The following is a 20,000-nucleotide window of genomic DNA, read 5'->3' as shown; positions in this document are numbered from 1 at the left end:
TGATGGTGATGGTGATGATGATTATAATAATAATAATGATAATAATAATAATAATAATAATAATAATAATAATAATAATATAATAATGGTAATGATGATGATGGTGATGATAATAATGATAATAATAACAATAATAATAAAAATAAAAATAATGATTATAATAGTATCAGTAATAATATTAATAACGATAACAATAACACAACATTAATTATAATAGCAAGGGCGATATTACCAACAATAGAAAAAAAATAAGTAGTTTTGGTAACTTCACAGAGATTCGTATCGTCACATCGAGATTCTCACTCTTCGTCCCGAATTTCTTGTGCATATGACAGGAATTCCAACGCGCATTCTGAAGTTGCCGTGTTCATATACAGCGGATGAACAGGCCTGAAATATTCCACGAGTCAGTGAACCAGATACATGAAATCTCACTCGCCACCTCCACTGAGCGACCTTCGATCAACAATATCAAAAAATTTATAGACCTCTATCTTCATAATTTAGTATTACCACATCCTGAGAGTCAGGAACGAGTTTATGGAAGAGACCACAGCCAAGGTTGCAAAGAGAGAAAGAGAGAGAATATCACGTAATTCTTTTTCTAATTCATTTCTATATTCGTTTCCACTGTACCTTTGAAATCCGCTCACTCTAACTGATTATGACGTTCAGCTTCCTTCTCCGGAACGACAAAAGGGTCGCATGCCAGCGATATCCACAAAGTTCCAGTTATGAACTTTGCGCTGCGTCATCTCACCCTAGACCGGTAACTCGCTTTGCATCACATTACCACACGTGTAAAATGGAGCGCCTTATGTCAGGATTTAAACATATAGTCCTGGGCACGTGCACGTGCACGTGCGCGCGCGCGCACACACACACACACACACACACACACACACACACACACACACACACACACACACACACACACACGCGCGCACGCACACGCACACGCACACGCACACACGTACACGCACGCGCACACACACACACAAACACACACTAGAAAGCTAGATAAATAGGTAGGCAGGTAGGCAAGTACATACAAACATACATATACACACAAAGAAACACACACATAATTGGATAAAGATAGGTATATAGACACATAAATATGCACAAAAGTACATGCATGTGATAAAATGTTCGACAAAGAGATTACAAATATGTGTTTATTTGTGTATGCATATTTGAGCGCAACTTTTTTTTTTTATTCTATGCCTCCTTGTAAAAGTTAAGATGATCGTAAGTCTTACAAAATAACCACAACTTCAACACATATAATCATAAGAGCCACTAATAAGAATAATAACCCGATAAATGTGTATACAAAAACACAAACCCAAAAAATGTGGCGCATAACAGCCACACACAAACAGGCTACCAAAACAAATATTTCTTCAGATCACACATAAACCTCACATATGATAACAATCATTACAATCACACAATCCTAAACAATCACCTTAACGAGCACTTCTCCCCATCCCTTTCTCTCTTTCCCCCAAACCCGTTTCCCTCCCCTTTTCCTCGTTTTATCCCATTCTTCTCTATCCGTACAAGGGGTCCTTTTCTCTATTACTCACCCAAAGGACCTCCCTCCTTCCCGAAACACTAACTTCTTTTCCTCCACCCACTGGTCCCCCTCCCTTCCCTAACCACTAACTTCTTTCCCTGCATCCACAACCCACCTTATGCTTTCGTATGACCCCTACCTAAGCAATTTCCCCAACCACAAGCCCCTCCTCTCTTTCCCCAAACCCCTTTCCCTTCCACAGATCCTCCTCCCGTCTTTCCCCAACCCCTATCCTTCCCACAACCTCCGGTCTTTTCCCAACCCCTAAACCACCACCGATAACAAGACAACAACCGCACGCACGCCCTCAAGCAACCACCCAAACCCTTTTTTTCTTTTAAATCCCCCTCGGCCACCAACACCCACTCTGCACGCCCCCTCCCTCCAACCCCTAATCCCTCTCCCTCGCCCCTCAGGTCCCCCCACGCAGCCGACGGCTTCACGTGCATCACCTTCCAGTCGGTGGACGCTGCCTTCATCGCCGCCAGGGACCGCCACGGCCTCCCACGCCCTGGACACCAGACCGACCCCAAAGACCTGTCCAACCTGGCCACGGTGCTGCTCGAGGCCACGCGGATCATAGCGCAGGAGTAAGTGGCCAGAAGTTTTGCGGTTGGAAGAGGTTTTTTTTTAGTTTTTCCTTCTCTTAATTATTTTTTCTCAAATGTTCTTATTTTCTTCTCATTGTCTTTTCCTTTTCCTCCTGTCTAATAGTTGAAGGATTTTTGTTATTACGCTTCATTTTCTTTTTTCTTTAATTTTCTTTTCATTTTAGACTTTTTCCTCTTCCTTCTCATTTGTCTTCCCTTTCCCTCGTTTTTTCTATTTATTTGTCTCATCTTGTTTCTGATGCCAGTACTACTAAGGGAACTAAATCTGGTCCTCCACTTATTTTTTTCTTCTTTACCAGATTTCCTTTATGCTTGTGGTTATAATGATGCTGAAAATATCTTAATTCTATTACCCATTTAATATCGATAAAATTTTTTCATGAGGACGTGAATATTCTCATTCTTGATATTTACAACGTATTTCCTAACATCGCTTTTATTGTGTGTGTGTGTGTGTGTGTGTGTGTGTGTGTGTGTGTGTGTGTGTGTGTGTGTGTGTGTGTGTGTGTGTGTGTGTGTGTGTGTGTGTGTGCGTGTGCATGTGCGTGCGTGTCTATATATATACGCACATGCACACACATATGCACACACACACACACACACACACACACACACACACACACGTATATACATATGCATATAATGTGATAAATTAACATAACCCTTGTCTTTTCTATATATCTTAGAAAATACGAGTGATATTCTGTCTCAGAACTTTTACCACGTAATAATGATCCAAACCATTTCCTAACCTAATTGAAGTCATTGACGCGGATCACACTTACATATATAATTTCCCTTGAAAAAAAAAGTGATTTATTATGCACTGGTATCTCATGGAGGCTGGTTGACGCACTAATGACCTATTTTTTCAAAGGCATTCATCATGGCATCATTTCCTAACTGCCCATTTCCTCGTTCAGAAAATTGGATTTAATATATTCCTTTTACTACCATCCATTAAATTACATGATTACGTTTAGTCATTTAACGGCGGGCAAGTTTTTCCATGCGCTGCAAATGTAATTATTGCAAGTGATAGTGCTGGATCTTAGTCTCCGTTATATAGCCTATGCGTCGTGTTTTCTGTTTCGTACAATGTCATAACAAAGATATAAAAATAATCATTGGCCACTAAAATAACAGCAAAGTCGGTTGCACTTGGAAAATAGCGATTTTGCCATATGCTCTATGCTGCAAACACTATCAATTACTTCCTGCCACTGACAGTTCCAGTCTTATCAACTCCAAAGCAAAAAGGTAATAATACGGACAACGAGGCTATAGCAACATCGTTTATCCATCGGGAAATGAAGACGAAAAGGATAAAATTATGCTGCACTTCTAGCCGTGTTGCTAACAGATCGCCCTCAGAGATATGCATACCTTGACCCAAAGTAGGAATAAAAGCATTCGCTCCTCTCGCTGCATAAGTATTAAGAATTGTCATCCCCGCTTTAGAAAGTGTTTCCTTAGATAATTCAGTTATGGTAAGGATGGTGCATTTCTAATAACGAATGCAATTAGGGAATGTTTGTTTGTGTGCCTTCCACATATTCATAAAAGGCAAAAAAAAAAAAAAAAAAAAAAAAAAAATTGTAACGTAAATATTTAAAGTAATGTGGGTCATCTTTTGGCATCCCTCTCTCTTCTCTCTCCTTCCCTTTACCCCCTTCTCGTCACCCTCACCCTTCTTCTTTAGCCCTTCTACGCACCCCTCTTCCCTTCTGCTCCCCCCCCCCTCTCTACCTCTCAAAAGTCACTTTCAAACACGCCAAGTATCTGAATAATATTTCTGAAATTCCGATAGCCCCTTTGTTTTTCCTTTTTTTTTTTTTTAGCTATCTCCACGCTTTTTTTTTTTTCCTTTCTACCTACGACAGCAAGTTTCAAAGACGTCAGAACATGCACTTGTATCACGCGTTTTAAAATTCATTCGTTTTTAGTAAAAGCTGGGGGGTGGGGGGAAGGGTACCAGGACCGGTAGCTGAGTCATTGTACCTAATGGGGAAAAGTGGGGGGGTCGTGTCTTTACATGAAGTTGTCCGCCAAGGCCTTGACCTTTATAGCATAACCTTTAACACTTGTTGAGGTAGGACGAGAGGTATTTTAAATTGCAAATTTTGGGCGAGCTGTTTGAGGTTAAACCAACGCAAAGCAATAGGTACATACATTGTGTTGACGGCTATATCATTCCTATCTTTTTTACTTAAATCTTAGACCATGAGCAAATATTCCATGCCATTGCAGTCATAAACGGTAATAAGTTTAAAATAATCATTTCAAAATATACCATGCACACGATGAATTACAGTTCAAATGAGACAAATAACCGCCCTTCATACTCTACATTTGCTACAATAAACACTGAATAAAAATAATTCTTAAATGAATAATGGTCACTTACCGTTTACTGGAGAATTGTCTGTTGGTCGGCAAACTGTTGAGCAGCCTTCAAATTGAGTAATTCCACACATTTAGCAATTCCATTTTCACTACCGCGCCGCACTCACTAGGCCATAAACAATGCCACGACCTAGAATTTTCTTGGGAGTTTCACGTAAGTCCACTTGGTTTATCACATTCATTAAATTAGGCTTTTAAATGACTGATTCTGCGAGATAAAACACTTTTCAAATAAACCGACGCCACTAATACACACTGATTTACTAGAAAAAAAGATAGAAAAGCGCACACGACACTTGACAAACACAAACTGACTCGTTTTGGCGGGAAACATGAGATCAATTTGACCAATCAGCAAGCGACATGAAAAAAGTAGGTGGCGATTATTGAAAAATTAACCAATCATAACCCTGGTTGTTTCCTGTGTGTTTTATGATTGGTGTAAATCATTAAACATTATAGTAAGCTAATATAAGAGAGTTTTATTTATTATTTATTTGATTGTCTTTATACGAACGGCTTCTGGCTCATTTACGAGGATGCGAAAGGTTAATAATCTCCATCATTTGACGTAAGACAGATCAATTATGATGGTATTCAGTTTAAATTAGATAAACTGTTTATTAGTGCGAAGTCATATCACTTTTTAAAAATTAACTTAATCGTGTAGTGCCTGACGCAGTGTGTGCAGAGACAAAACAGACACAAAAACAGTTAGACATGTAAGGGGAGTATTTTCCTACGCTCCGCCCTACCCCTTCCCTAACCTTATTTCGTCGCTCCTTCAGATACAACCTCCCGAAGGATGTCCTCGTCAACGGCATCCCGCTCATTGACAGCTTCAAGACCATCGTGGGATCCATTTGCCCGGACTTCATCAAGCCTGTAACCTGTAATCCCAAACGGTAAGTAGTGAATAGTATTAAAGGTGGATAAGAATGTAGAACGATAAAAATGATGATGTTATAAAAGTTACGAGAGGGATGATACTAAAATACGGTCCCGAATAAATGGGAAAGTTGATAATAAATAAATATATTGATGATGTTAGATATAAACATCTACTTTCCGAAAGTATCTGTACAAAAAAGGTAATAGATTAAGCTAAAATATTTGTTTGACGTTCTCGCAAGTTTAAAAAAATACGAAATTACTAAACACACGTGAAGTTCATCCGTGTTTACAAAATACATAAAAGGCAAAGATCAGATGTTTTCTATTTGTTGCTCCACAGTTACCGCGAGTATGACGGCCGCTGCAACAACTTGGAGAACCCAACTTGGGGATCCAGCTTCTCGTCCTTCAAGCGCCGCCTTCCCCCCGACTACGCTGACGGTAAGGTCTTATCTGCCCGTCTCGTATTTCTTCTTCAGTATATGCGTTTTCTTTTCCCTCGTTTTTTAAAATTTACAGTCATGTGATTTATTTTATTCTTTTTTCTTAATCCCCCATTTCCATAAATTTCACTCACGTAAATTCTCTCCTTACCAACCCACGCTTTGGCTCGCCTAACCTTACCAACCGACCAAAGCGAAATCGGCCCACAGTTCATCCTTCCCTCTCCCCCTCGCAGGCATCGACGCCCCACGGGTCGGAGCTGGGGGGTACCCACTCCCCTCGCCGAGAATCGTGTCCGCCCACCTGCACCGCGACGAGGGCCTCCACGACCACGCCGTCACCATCATGCTCGTGGCTTGGGGACAGGCGATCGACCACGACCTCACCCTCACCGTGGAGACGAAGGGTGAGTGGCTGGGAGGTACGGGGAGGGGGGAAAGAGGGGAAGAAGGGTGGGAGGGGAAAGGGGGGAAGAAGGGTGGGAGGGGAAAGGGGGGAAGAAGGGTGGGAGGGGAAAGGGGGGAGAAGGATGGGAGGGGAAAGGTAAGAAGAGGGAAAGAAGGGTGGGAGGGGAAAGAGCGAAGGGGGGGGGGGAAGAGGGGAAGATGGGAGGGAGGGAAAGGGTGGGAGGGGAAAGAGGGGAAGAAGGGTGGGAGGGGAAAGGGGGGAAGAAGGGTGGGAGGGAAAATGGGGGAGAAGGGTGAGAGGGGAAAGAGAGGAAGAAGGAAAAAATGGGTGGGAGGAGAAGGGTGGAAGGGGAAAGAGAGGAAGAAGGGGAAAAGGATGGAAGGTTAATGAGGGAAAGGGTAGGAGGTGAGAGCGAAAGGGATGAAGAGATAAAAAAGAAAGTCATAGCGAGAAAGAGAGAGAGATAGCGTGTGCATATTACATACTGTATTCCCATGTATGTACTCTACATCTAACGCAAATACTGACATACACCCACGCATTCTAAAAACAAATAATTCCAAATAATAATAATAATAATAATAATGATAATAATAGAAATAAAATAAACGATAAAAAAATAGATAAAAAATCAGAACAACCCTTCAGACCACAACCTAACCACCAACCTTCCCCCCTCCCCCTCCCCCCTATCTTAGACCCACTCACCAAAAAGGAGCCGAAGTGCTGCGAAGGCGAGACCCACCCTGCCTGCTTCCCCATCCACGTGCCGGACAAGGACCCCTTCTACTCCCTCTTCAGACAGAACTGCATCTCCCTCGTGAGGTCCTTGGCTGGTGTCCGGTACGGGTGCAAGTTCGGTTAGTAAACGCTCGAGTGATTTGTTTGTTTGTTGTTGTTGTTTTATGGATTAGTTATTGGTTTATCTATTTATGTGGTTGTTTATATATTTGTGTATTCATTCTTATTTGGCGTTTTTATTCATTAATTTATTTATGGGGGGCGTTACTTCGATCTTCCACTCCTGCAATGCAAGAATCCAGAATCCTACTTACTCCACACGCTTTTTATTCACGCCCTTACTCATCGAAGTAACCCTCCAACCAGCACACTCCACATGCCTCTTCCTCACGCCCTTACTCACCCAATGATCCCCAAAGCAGTAACCCAACATCCTACTCACTCCACACACCCTTGCTCATCGCCCTTACTCACCCAATGATCCCCAAAACAGGAATCCAACATCCTATTCACTCCACACGCCCTTACTCATAGCCCTTACTCACCCAATGATCCCCAAAACAGGAATCCAACATCCTACTCACTCCACACGCCCTTACTCATCGCCCTTACTCACCCCAACAGGTCCGAGGTCCCAGATCAACCAGATCACATCCTACATCGACGCCAACTGGGTCTACGGCAGCAACGAGAAGACAGCCAACCGCATCCGTCTACATCGCGGCGGATTGATGAAGGTGAGGAAACGAGGGGAGAAGGAGGGAGGAAGGGGGAGGAGGGAGAGGGGGTGGGGTGGAGAGGGATTGTGAGGGAGAAGGAGAGGAAATAGTGGGAGGGAGTGTGGAGGAGAAGTTGGGGAGAAATTGGGGGGAGGAGTGGGGGTAGGAGAGAGATAGAGGGAGGAGAGAAGTGGAAGGAGGAGGGATTAAAGAAGAAGGAGAGGGACTGGGAAGAGGATGAGGGAGTGAGGAAGGAGGGGAGGAAGTGGGAGAAGGACTGAGAGGAGGAGAGGAAGTGAAGGGGTAGGAGGAAGAGATGAGAGAGAAAATAGAGAATGAATGGGGAAAGAGTGTAAGAGAAGAAGAGAAGAACAAAGGAAGAATGGGAGAGAAATAGGGAACATAGAATAAAGGAAGAATGGGAGAAAAGCAGGAGGAAGGGAGAAAAGGGAGTATGCGGGAGGAAGAGACGGAAAAAATTAATAAGGAAGAGAATAGCAAGGTTAAGAGGTAGTGGGAGAGGAAGAGAATGAGAAAAGTAAAAGGATAGGGAGAGAGAATAAGAGAGAAGAAGGGGATACATAGTCAAGGGAAGAGGGAAGGAGGAACGGGGAAACACGTTGATAAGGGAGGTTAGGAAAAAAAGAATTATGGGAATGAAAGAGAATAAGTTTGTGAGAGAAAGGTGAGAGAGAGAGAGAGAGAGAGAGAGAGAGAGAGAGAGAGAGAGAGAGAGAGAGAGAGAGAGAGAGAGAGAGAGAGAGAGAGAGAGAGAAAGAGAGAGAGCAAAGGGACAAGCGATTGAAAGGTAAAGAGATAAACAAAACAAAAAACAAAAAGAAAAAAATATATATCACAAAATCCCTCACACCACGCCCTTCGTCGCCAGTCCCTGCCGGTGTTCCGAGAGTACGGCATGAAGGACCTGCTGCCCCTGAAGCTGGAGGAGCCCGAAGAAGGCTGCATCCGACCCAACAGCGACGTCTACTGCTTCGACGCCGGAGACAACAGGGTCAACGAACAGCTGGTAAGATGTGGGTTCCGGTTGGGCGTGGTCTGTAGGGGGAAGAAGGAGAAATGGAGAAATAAGGGAATGGGGAAATTGAGTAAGATAGAAGGATGAGGAAAATAAGATAAGAGGATAATGAAGGTAGATTGAGATAAGATAAATGGATAATGAAGATAGAATAAGGTAAAAGAGTAATCAAAATGAAATATTGAATAAGATAAAATAATTATGAAAATAAGATCAGAGGGTAATGTAGGTAGCTTTATATATAAGAATAATGATAGATAGAGGGATAATGAAGATAAAACAAGGTAAAATAATAAGCAAAATGAAATAGAAGATAATAATGGTAGAATAAGATTGGATATAGTGTGTCGTTTATGTAATGTTGATATTGGTATGAAATGTATTAAAGGTAGTTTGAAACAGGTAGCCCCGTGTGCGTATGTGCACACTCACACACACACACTTACACCAACGCGAAACTACACCCAACCTTACCCTACTCCCAACCAACGCTGATACCCACACCCCAAACCCACCCATCTACGCCCATTCACATCCACCCATCCACCTATACACCAATCCACACCCATCCACCTACACCCAATCCACACCCACACCTACCCATCCACCCACACCCACCTACACCCATCCACACCCAATCCACACCCACATCCACACCTACCCACACCCACACCCACACCCACCCACACCCACCTACACCCAATCCACCCACACCCACCCCACATCCATCACCCACCCACATCTACACCCACATGCACACCCACCCACACCCACCCACTAACCCCTCCCGCCCCCTCCCCCCACAGGTCCTGGCGGTCGTGCACACCATGATGATGCGAGAACACAACCGCATCGCCGTCGAGCTCTACCGCTACAACCCGCACTGGGACGACGAGACGCTCTACCAGGTGGGTGGAAGTGGGCGGTCGTGGGCGGTCGTGGGCGGTCGCGGGCGGTCGCGGGCGGGGCGGAAAGCGGGAGGGAAAGAGGCTGAGGCAGGGCGAGGACTGGTTTGGTTTGCTTTGGGTTTTGTTTTGGCTTTGTTTGCTTTGTTTGTTCGAGTCTTTTGGTTGTTTTGTTTTGTATGTTCGAGTCTTTTGTTTGTTTCTTCAATTCTTTTGTTTGTTTGTTTTGTTTGTTCGAGACTTTTGTTTGTTTATTCGAGACTTTTGTTTGTTTGTTCTATTTTTTTGTTTGTTTGGTTTGTTTGTTCGAGACTCTCGTTTGTTTATTCGAGACTTTTGTTTGTTTGTTCGAATATTTTGGTTGTTTATTTGTTTTGTTCAAGACTTGCGTTTGTTTATTCGAGACTTTTGTTTGTTTGTTCAAGTTTTTTGTTTGTTTGTTCGAATCTTTTGTTTGTTTGTCAGAGTTTTGCTTTGTTTTTTCATTTCGTTGTCTCCACTCTTTTCTTCTTTTCTTGTAGGATGTTTTATTTCTCTTTTCTTCTTTTCTTCCTTTTTTTCTTTTGTTTGTGCCTTATCATCTACCGGTGCTCTCGCGTTTAAGATCGTTATTGTTTCGTTTTTATTTCTTTTATTATCATAAAACGCGGTTGTTACATCAAGAAAACTGGAGCAAAAGAGAGAGTTCTAAAAATAGAAATGAAAGTAAAACAACGGCATTGATATTATTTCATATTCTATTATATCATATATCATATTATATCATATCATATCATATATCATATTATATCATATCATATCATATATCATATTATATCATATCATATTATATATCATATTATATCATATCATATCATATATCATATTATATCATATATTCTATGTTATCATATAGTTATATATATGACTCGCGCTGTCCATACGATATGACACTTAGAAGCGAGTTAGGAAGAAAGGAAGGAAGAAGGACGAAAGGAGAGACAGGGAGAGTGGGTGGGAAGGAGGGAGGGGGATAATTCTCTTCCCCCTTTCTCTCTTTTCTTTCTCCTTCTCTCTTTTTTCGCAATCTTTAGTCTCCTCTTCTTCCTTGACCCTCACTCTTGTTTTTCTTTTCTTTTCTTCTTCTATTCTCTCTTCCTTCCACATACCCTCCCTTTTCCCTTCCTTCTTTCGTCTGTCATTCCCTCCTTCCCTCCTTTCTCCCTCCCTGCTTGTTTCCTTCCCTCCTTCTTGTCTCATTCTTTCCATACACTCATTCTCACAATCATCATCATCATTATTATTTATATTATTACTAGTATTGCAAACTTTGTCATTATCACTATTATTATCCATATTGTTATTGCTACTGTTTGTTATTATTGCTGTTTATTCTTATCATTATCATTCTTACTATTACTATTATTATCATTATTATTATCATTATTATTATCATTATTATTATTATTATTATTATTATTATTATCAGTAACATTATCATCACTATCATTATCATGATTATTATAATTTTAATGTTATCATTATCCTTATTACTATTATTATTATCATCAGCAACATTACCATCACTATCATTATCACTATCATCATCACCATAATCGTCATCATCACCATCAATCACCCGCACCACCTCAGCCAGAAGCGGCATCTCACCCCACCGCTCGCCCCCATGACATGCACGAAAGCAAGACCACGACAGAGGCCACTAGACGTCTGCCTCCGTTGTGCAATTGCAGGAAGTCGGATTGCAATCTCGGCTCCTGCACGTATTCAATCTGTTTTCGATCTGATAAACTCGCACCCTTTCTCTGTGTTTTTTTCTTTGTCTTTTTGTATTTTTTTTGGTTTTTGTTTTGGTTTGTTTTCTTTCTATTTTTTGTTGGTTTCTTGTGTTGTTGTTTTTTAATAGATCTTATTATTATCATGATTATTTTCATTTCGAGTTGTATTGTCGTTATTATTGTCTTCCTCTACATTATTTGTATTGTTGACACCGGGATTACTAAGATTAGTGTTATTATTATGATTGTTACTTGTCATCGTCATAAGCATTATAATTAGCATTTCGTCATTACTATTTTGTTAATCATCTCACCATTCCTTTTGTCATCCTCGTTGTTACATGATCTTCATTGTGATTATCCTCATAATCTTTACCTTACTATCACCGCCACCATTGGTAGAGTCAAATCGCCATCACCACTACAACAGTCAACATCATCATCACCACCTCAACCGCCATCTTTGCCATCACCATTACCACCATAACCACCGCCATCACCATTCCCACCCCCTACCACCATTACTACCATTACCCACCCTCGTTACCACCATAACCTCCCACCACCACATTCACTACCACCTCCTCCCCCCTCCCCATTCATTACCACCTCCTCCCCCCACCCCATTCACTACCCCCCTCATCCCCACCACCCCATTCACTACCACCCCCTCACCCCCACCCCCACCTCACCCCCTTCCCCTCCCCCATCCCCTCCCCCCACCAAAATAACTCGGTCCTTCCGCCTTCTTCAGGAGACCCGGAAGATCGTGGCGGCCAGCATCCAGCACATCACCTACAACGAATTCCTGCCGATGGTCCTGGGTAAAGAGGTCATGCACAAGTACGGACTCATCCTCGAGAAACACGTGAGTACTGAGTCGCCCGATTCATCGAGTTGAGTCAACGGAGGAGTCATTTGACGTGGGGGAGAGGATGAGTTAATTCATGAGTGGTATCTTATTCATGGCTTAGAAAAATTGAGTAACGTGAGTAGCGGTTCATTCATCACGTGAGTTGTAATTTACTCATCGGGCCAAGAGAATAGAACTAGTGCAAAGATGCTCTCTCTTATTAGGTCATTGATCAGTGTCATTATGCTTTTGATTAGTTGAGGAGCAGAATTGTGAATCGAATCCCTGTTTCATTATATATGTTTTACACTTCAACAAACACTCACGCATGTATTTTCATAAGTCAACTAACCATGACGTGACATAGACAATATCATTTTTTCCTATTTTCTTATTATCCTTCTTGTTAATTCAAAACATAATCAGTGTAATTATCGGAATTAGAGACCGGAAAAGGGAGAGAGAAAGAAAGATCGTGAGAAAAGAACGTAACTGACAGGAAGATAAAGCATTAAAAGAGAAATGTGAATGATGATGCGTTTTCTTTATCTTAAATGATAAAATGGTTCCATTCTGTCAGCATTTTACAATTTTTTGTCAATATTCACTTTCGGTTCAGAAGAAAACACCGCGTTATGTGATGATCTTAGATGGATACTGTAATGGGTTATTACGGTTTTCGTGAAATTTCATCTTCACAGAAAAGGAAAAGGAAAAGAAAATGTAATCTCATTCAGGTTTTATTAACTTCTATCACAGAAAATTAAATAGATGAATGAAACCGTAAACATACTATAAGGTGAGCACCTCTAACGAAAGCGAAACGCGAAACTCAATCTATAACGTAAGAAAGTTCATTCATCTCTTTACGTAACTGCGACACGTGCTACGAAATTCACTGGCTTTCTAGAGAAGTTCTACACCAGCTGATAATCAAACACGTGGGTAAATATATATATATATATATTTTTTCTTTCTTTCTTTCACAATGACCCATTGAGTGCCCCCCCCCCCTCACTAAGCTCCTACCCTAACCCGCCCCCCTTCCTCTCCCTCCAGGGCTACTTCGACGGCTACGACCCCTCCATCGACGCCTCCATGTCCTCGAACTTCGTCACCGCCGCCTTCAGGTTCGGCCACTCCCTCCTGCCGTCCACCATCGAGCGCTGGAGTCCCGCCCACAAATACGTCGGTGAGTGGAGCGCCCTTGCTTGACCTTGTTTGAGTTGGTCTTACTAGGTCCAGCCTGATTTGGCCTGTTTTGGTTCGGTCTGACCTGTGCTTGGGAGTAGAGTGCCTACCGTGTGTTAGGCCATTTTTTGTCTGTCGGTAATATGTATTTTCTAAATATAAGAAAATTGTTCATTAATAACATTTAACGTTCACGTATTGCAGTCTGTGTCAAATTTTCTTCTATTTACTCTATTTTTTTTTTTAAATCACACATCGAAACAGGTACCCTTCCTGAGCGCCCAACCCTATTCGTTGCTCCCGTTTTATCTTCCTTTTCCGCGCAGAATCGGCTTCCATCTCTCCCTCCTTCATTCCTTTCCTCCCTCCCTCTTCCCTCTCACCCTCCCACACTCGCTCTCCCCTTTTTCTTCCCTCCTTCCCTCTCTCGAGCCACGTTCCGCCTTCGCACCCAGCGTCGGGAGACTCATCTTAACCTCATCTCTTCTTCCCTCAGCATCTCAGCGTCTGAGCTTCATGTTGAGACAGCCCTACGACCTGTACAAGGGCGGATGGTGCGACCAGTACATCATGGGACTCTGCAACCAGGTCGCTCAAGCTATGGACGACGCGGTCACGCAGGAGGTCAGTTTGGTTGTTTGCAAAGTTGCACAGAGCGGGCGGAGGGCGGGATTTGGGTTCTTTGCAGTATGTATCTAGAAGCAAAGAAAAATAACGAATTGTGTTAGAGATCAAAAATATTCTTTGCTCTGTTATACTTCTCGTATTAGATAGATAAACAGAAAGAGAGAGAGAGAGAACGTGAAAGAAATGGTGAGACAAGGAACCAGAGGAAAACGATGCTTAACGGCACCCAAACCTTGTTCCAGGTGACCAACCACCTGTTCCAAGAACCGGACAAGAAATGGGGCATGGACTTGGCCGCCATCAACATGCAGCGCGCCCGAGAACACGGCGTACCCTCCTACAACGCCTTCAGGGTCTTCTGCGGGATGCCCAAGATCAACCGCTTCGACGAGCTCCTCGGCTGGATGACCAACAAGACGGTGAAGCGCTACTCGGACGTCTACAGGTAGGTCGTGGCTCGAAGGGCGTCGTGGTTGGTGTCGTTGTGGTGCGGCCGTTGCTGCTCAATGGGTTAATGAGGATGTCACTGCTTCGTATACTTTCATGCCCCTCCACAGCTATCCAAGGAGCCTGAACACATGTGTTTAACCACCAATTATCGTTGTCATACCATCACCAACGTTTTAACCTCCCGTTCGCCATCACCACCAACCCCTCCATCCCTCTTCACCTCCCTCCTTCCCCTTACTCCCCTTCCCCCCCTCTTTACCGCCTCTCCTCCCCCTCCAGACACCCCGACGACATCGACCTGTGGAGCGGCGGCGTGAGCGAGCGCCCTCTGCCCGGCTCCATGGTCGGCCCCACCTTCAGCTGCCTCATCGGCCTCACGTTCAAGGAGCTGCGCTACGGAGACCGCTTCTGGTACGAGAACCGCGGCGGGTACGACTCCGACTTCACGCTCGGTGAGTTCTGTCTTTATTTCTTTTTGGAAGAGAGGAAAGTTGGGTAGAGGGTGAAAAAGGGGATTCAGGGAGAACGAAAGAGAAAAATAGAGAAAAAGAACGAAAGAGAAAGAGAACGAGAACGAAAGAGAAAGAGAACGAGAACGAAAGACAAAAATAGAAAGAGGAAAATATAAAGAGATAGAGAAAAAGAGAAACAGAAAGACCAAGAGAGCGAATATAAGGAACCACAAACCTAAATAAAGAAACAAAGGGAAAAAGAATAACAAAAAATCAAAGCCAAATAAATCCGCCCACAAACTAACCACGGCCCCACGCCCTTCCCGCCACAGAGCAACTTGAAGAGATCCGCAAAGTGAAGCTGTCCAGGATCATCTGCGACAACAGCGACGACATCAAGACCATGCAGGTGTACGCGATGGTGCTGCCCGACCACGAAATGTAAGTGCTGCTCACGCGGACTGGCCTCTTGTTAGAGGGGCTTCCTTTGCTGCTTACGTTATTATTATTATTTTTTTAAAGGGAGGGCACTATTTTTTTTTTTTTCTTTCTCTTTTTTAGGGAGGACACTTTTTTTTTTTTTTTTTTTTTTTTAAGGGGAGGGCATTAATTTCTTATTTTTTATCTTTAAGGGGAGTGCACTATTTTTTTCCATATAAACATATTCATATCATTTCTTCCATATAAACATGGGGATGTTTATATGGAAGAAATAATATAAATCAACAACAACAAAATGGAGAAACAAACTACATGAAAAAAAATATCCCAGGAAATAATGAAACGCTTTCTACTCATGAAATATTTGCTTCAGTTAAATATCACTTTGTTTCTCCTTATTTGAGTTAACCGTGTGCACTGTCACCATCCCTGTGTTCACGTGGATGTTGGGGCTCTTTTTCAAACGAGATTCAGTTGATATTAATACCAACACTTCCCCTGACCTCTCCTATCCATTGTTCATATGAAAAAACAGATATTTGAGGTGTTTCCCAGAGTCATTTATAGATTTATTTATTTATTAAGTATTATTATTATTTATTCATTTATTTTTTGTGAGGATAGCACATTAACCGTAAAGGTTTTAGAAATGAATCTTAGTTCTTACAGAGGCTTCCCGCACTCAGATCACAGGACTTAAAACCCCTGGGCGTCCTGTAGAGGGACAAGGAAGCCTTCATTGTGAAGCCTCAGAAGGGAAGGAAAGGGACAAATGGAAAACGTTCTGTATCAGTTTCGCTTGATGTTTCGTTTGATTAGATTGTGTGTTTGAGGGTTCGTCCATCAGTAGAGGACATGGATTTTCAAAACGGGAAATAGCCACAAAAGCGGATAATACTCGCGGCTGTGTTTCGGTTTCTGTGGTATGATATTGTGCGTCTTCGTCTCGGTCTTTTCATACGCTTGAGGAACTTTCTGGAAACATTCTAATTGCTGCTTATTTGGGGTCGTCATGTGGGAGATTCATATTGTTTATGCAATTAGAGATTTCTTTGGGTATTTGTTCGTAGATGTGAAGAGAACGTGGGTGTTCTTTTTAAATACAATATATCTATATAAGGAGAAACTACAGAAAGAACGCCCGTGCAAACATCTATATTACACACACCTGGTTAGCCAATCCGAGGTGAAGTGTAAATCAGGGTAAAAAGGATAGAAATAAACATGTGAAAGATAACACGCTTTGTCCCTCGTCTCGTTGCAGAAACCCGCGCGTCCCGTGCAACTCCGGGATCTTGCCCAGGATGGACCTCAGCAAATGGCGGGACCCCCACGGCCCGCACCCACGCGTACGTCCTGGCTTCTAAGTAGCAACTCTCCCCCTAACTCCCTACCCCTCCCCCCCACTCTCAGCCTCCACCAACGCTGTACTTCCCCCCATGCCCCTAGCCCCCAACCCCCTCCTTCGACCTCCCAGCTTCTCAGAAGTCGTCGCTTAACCAGTGCTTCCTCCGCCTTGCCGCCCTCCTCGTCCCAACCCGTCCACATTACCGCAGCACCTCCTCCTTCAGCGCCCCCTTCTGCGGCATGGATCCTCCTTGTGCTATGCTGTGCTATGCCGTCGACCACTCCCTCATGTGCTAACTCCTCCTCGGTAGATGGATGGGGATGATGATGATGCCCCTCCCGCATCTCTCTCTCTCTCTCTGAAAGCTTTCTTCTCCCTACACCGTCTTGCTCTTCTCTTCCTTATTGTCCCTCTATTCTCCATCTCCCTGATATCTCCCCTTTCGCCCTTCCTTTCCAACCACGCTCGAGACCCTCCCTATGAATAGAGAAAGAGAGAGAGAGTAGTGAAAAAGGCATCTTTTACCAGCCTCTCCACTCCATCCACCAAACCTGAAATTCCCAACCCATGGCTTCATAGCAGCATGGAGAAGAGAGAGGGGTCTTCTACGCTAACATCAGTTTCGATTATATATATATATATATATATATATATATATATATATATATATATATATACATATATATATGTATATATATATATATATATATATATATATATATATATATATGTATATATGTATGTATGTATGTATGTATATATATATGTATATATATATATATATATATATATATATATATATATATATATATATATATATATATATATACATACATATATATATATATATATATATATATATATATATATATATATGTATGTATGTATATATATATATATGTATATATATATATGTATATGTATATGTATATATATATGTATATATATATGTATATATATATATATATGTATGTATATATATATGTATATATATATGTATATATATGTATATATATATATATATATATATATATATATATATATATATATATATATATTCTTTTCTTCCTTAAAAGAACTATCTAACCTAGATTCTAATGTGATTTTTTTCTTTATTATTTTCCGTTTTCTGTGAGTGTTGCCGTCTGCTTATCTCTCTTCTGTATGTAGCAACACTTATTTTTCTCAGAAGATCCTAGATGCATGTGTATATTTTACCATTATTATTGTAATTATCATCATATTACTTTTTTTTCCTGACAGAATATAGTTTATTGATAGAGTGTATAAAGATTATCCACGTCAGTTGACATACCGGAAGTATATGTGTAAAAAAATCACTGCACCACAAACGAGAATATAATGGAAATTAAGATGTGTTAAGTATAATCTTCCCATTCTATATACAAAATCGTATATAAAGCAATGTAAGAATAAAAATGTCCCTGTAAATAACATCCATTTTTTGTGAACTGAATGAAAATTTATCGAAGAAAACAGGAAGGACTGATTAGTTCTTGTAAGATCTATATTCTTAAGAAATTACATTTAGAAAAAATAACACTTCGTATGGAATGGTAAATTTGTGAGAAAACAAACGCCTGAAACGTTTTAATTGTGAATTGCATATCAAAGACATATATACATGTACAGTGTATATTAAAATAAAACGTATGCATTCCATACTATAGTAATTGTAAAAGAATTTATCAGAGTCATTATGTGCTATGCTCTTTAAAAGTACTTCTTACATTTTATTTTTATTTCTAATTTCGTCTGTTTGTATTAAGTTCATTTAATAGGTTATCAAATTATTTCAATTGAACTGTCTAACATAGTTTATTCTGCTATAATTTGTATACATATATACATATAAATACACATAATTATCATTCCCTTTCAGAAAGTCTCTTATCGAATTTGTCGCCTTATTAATTAATGCTCTTTCCAATTCATAAATAATTTAATCAGTATACGAACGCACAAATTGGGTTTGGAAATTCAATTATAAACTTTTTCTCTATCCCCCGCCCTGATGCACCAAAAAAATGCGTGATTTCCATTCTTTGTAAAGCTTCTGTAAAACAAACTTAAAAAACAACATTGGTTACTTTTGGAAACTTTGAACACCGAAGAAGAATCTGAATTTGATAATATGCAAATTTTGATAATCTGATATAAATGTGTTTCGAGTTGTGGTTGTCGAGGCTTAGACAACGATAAAGATGAACAAGCCAGAAAATAGAAAGTAATTAGAAGTAAACGACTAATTATTAGAATAAGAACAAAGTCCCATAGAATCATTTCATTATCAAATCGATATCAAGCCAAGACCTTTATTTCAGAACGTAAGGCTTAACTAACCCTCGACAGCTACAAATCTTAAACAAAAGTAACTTATATATATAAACCATATGTGTTATGTATGTATATATATGTATCTTTTTACTGTAAATGCAGGAGTTCGTGTGCGTGTGAGTCTCGCTATACCATACAGCCTTTTTTATGTATATGTGTCTTGCCTGTGTAGATAATTCAACCCTCTTATGTATGGCTTGAAACAACGCTCAGAGTCTGGTGTCGAAAGCTGATCAGACCCTAGAGCAAGATCCCGACATTTCTTATTATTTTCCATTTAATTCTTTTTCGTGTTGTTCTGTGTTGTTTTTCGTTCTGTCTGTTTTATCTTGGCTCTTTTTTTCCAGTGTTTTTATGTTTCATTTTTTTCTCTCTGTTTGTCTCTGTCTATCTATCTCTCCGTGTCCATCTTTCTCCTTCTCGCTCGCTTTTGCTCTCTCTCTCTTTCTTTGTTTCGCTCTCTCTCTCTCTCTCTCTCTCTCTCTCTCTCTCTCTCTCTCTCTCTCTCTCTCTCTCTCTCTCTCTCTCTCTCTCTCTCTCTCTCTCTCTCTCTCTCTCTCTCTCTCTCTCTCTCTCTCTCCCTCCCCGTCTTCCTTCTGTTTTCTTTTCTCTTCCCTTTTCTTCCCTCTCCTCCCTCCCTCTCCTTATCCTTCTTTCTCCTTCCCCCCCTCTCCTTCTTCTCATGTCTCCTCTTTCCCACGGATCAGAATATCTTGAATAACCAAACGTAAGGGATGTTAATCGGTAAGATAATTT

General features: G+C 41.3%; 1 protein-coding gene across 1 annotated transcript in view; it reads left to right on the top strand.

Annotated features, from left to right (window-relative positions):
* Positions 1 to 20,000, top strand: part of LOC113829442 (peroxidase) — a 119,246-nt gene that overhangs the window by 96,454 nt on the left and 2,792 nt on the right. The window contains exons 4-18 of the mRNA XM_070125561.1: positions 1,999 to 2,172; positions 5,388 to 5,504; positions 5,834 to 5,934; positions 6,173 to 6,343; positions 7,044 to 7,205; positions 7,711 to 7,823; positions 8,695 to 8,832; positions 9,648 to 9,749; positions 12,279 to 12,392; positions 13,437 to 13,569; positions 14,065 to 14,192; positions 14,438 to 14,640; positions 14,925 to 15,097; positions 15,430 to 15,538; positions 16,803 to 16,887. Coding sequence (XP_069981662.1) covers positions 1,999 to 2,172; positions 5,388 to 5,504; positions 5,834 to 5,934; positions 6,173 to 6,343; positions 7,044 to 7,205; positions 7,711 to 7,823; positions 8,695 to 8,832; positions 9,648 to 9,749; positions 12,279 to 12,392; positions 13,437 to 13,569; positions 14,065 to 14,192; positions 14,438 to 14,640; positions 14,925 to 15,097; positions 15,430 to 15,538; positions 16,803 to 16,887 — 2,023 coding nt within the window. The remainder of the gene's footprint in view (positions 1 to 1,998; positions 2,173 to 5,387; positions 5,505 to 5,833; positions 5,935 to 6,172; positions 6,344 to 7,043; positions 7,206 to 7,710; positions 7,824 to 8,694; positions 8,833 to 9,647; positions 9,750 to 12,278; positions 12,393 to 13,436; positions 13,570 to 14,064; positions 14,193 to 14,437; positions 14,641 to 14,924; positions 15,098 to 15,429; positions 15,539 to 16,802; positions 16,888 to 20,000) is intronic.

This window comes from Penaeus vannamei, chromosome 9 (assembly GCF_042767895.1).
Source record: "Penaeus vannamei isolate JL-2024 chromosome 9, ASM4276789v1, whole genome shotgun sequence".
NCBI lineage: Eukaryota > Metazoa > Arthropoda > Malacostraca > Decapoda > Penaeidae > Penaeus > Penaeus vannamei.
Note: the sequence above shows the minus strand (reverse complement) of the source record. Positions and strands in the feature narration are given on the sequence as shown.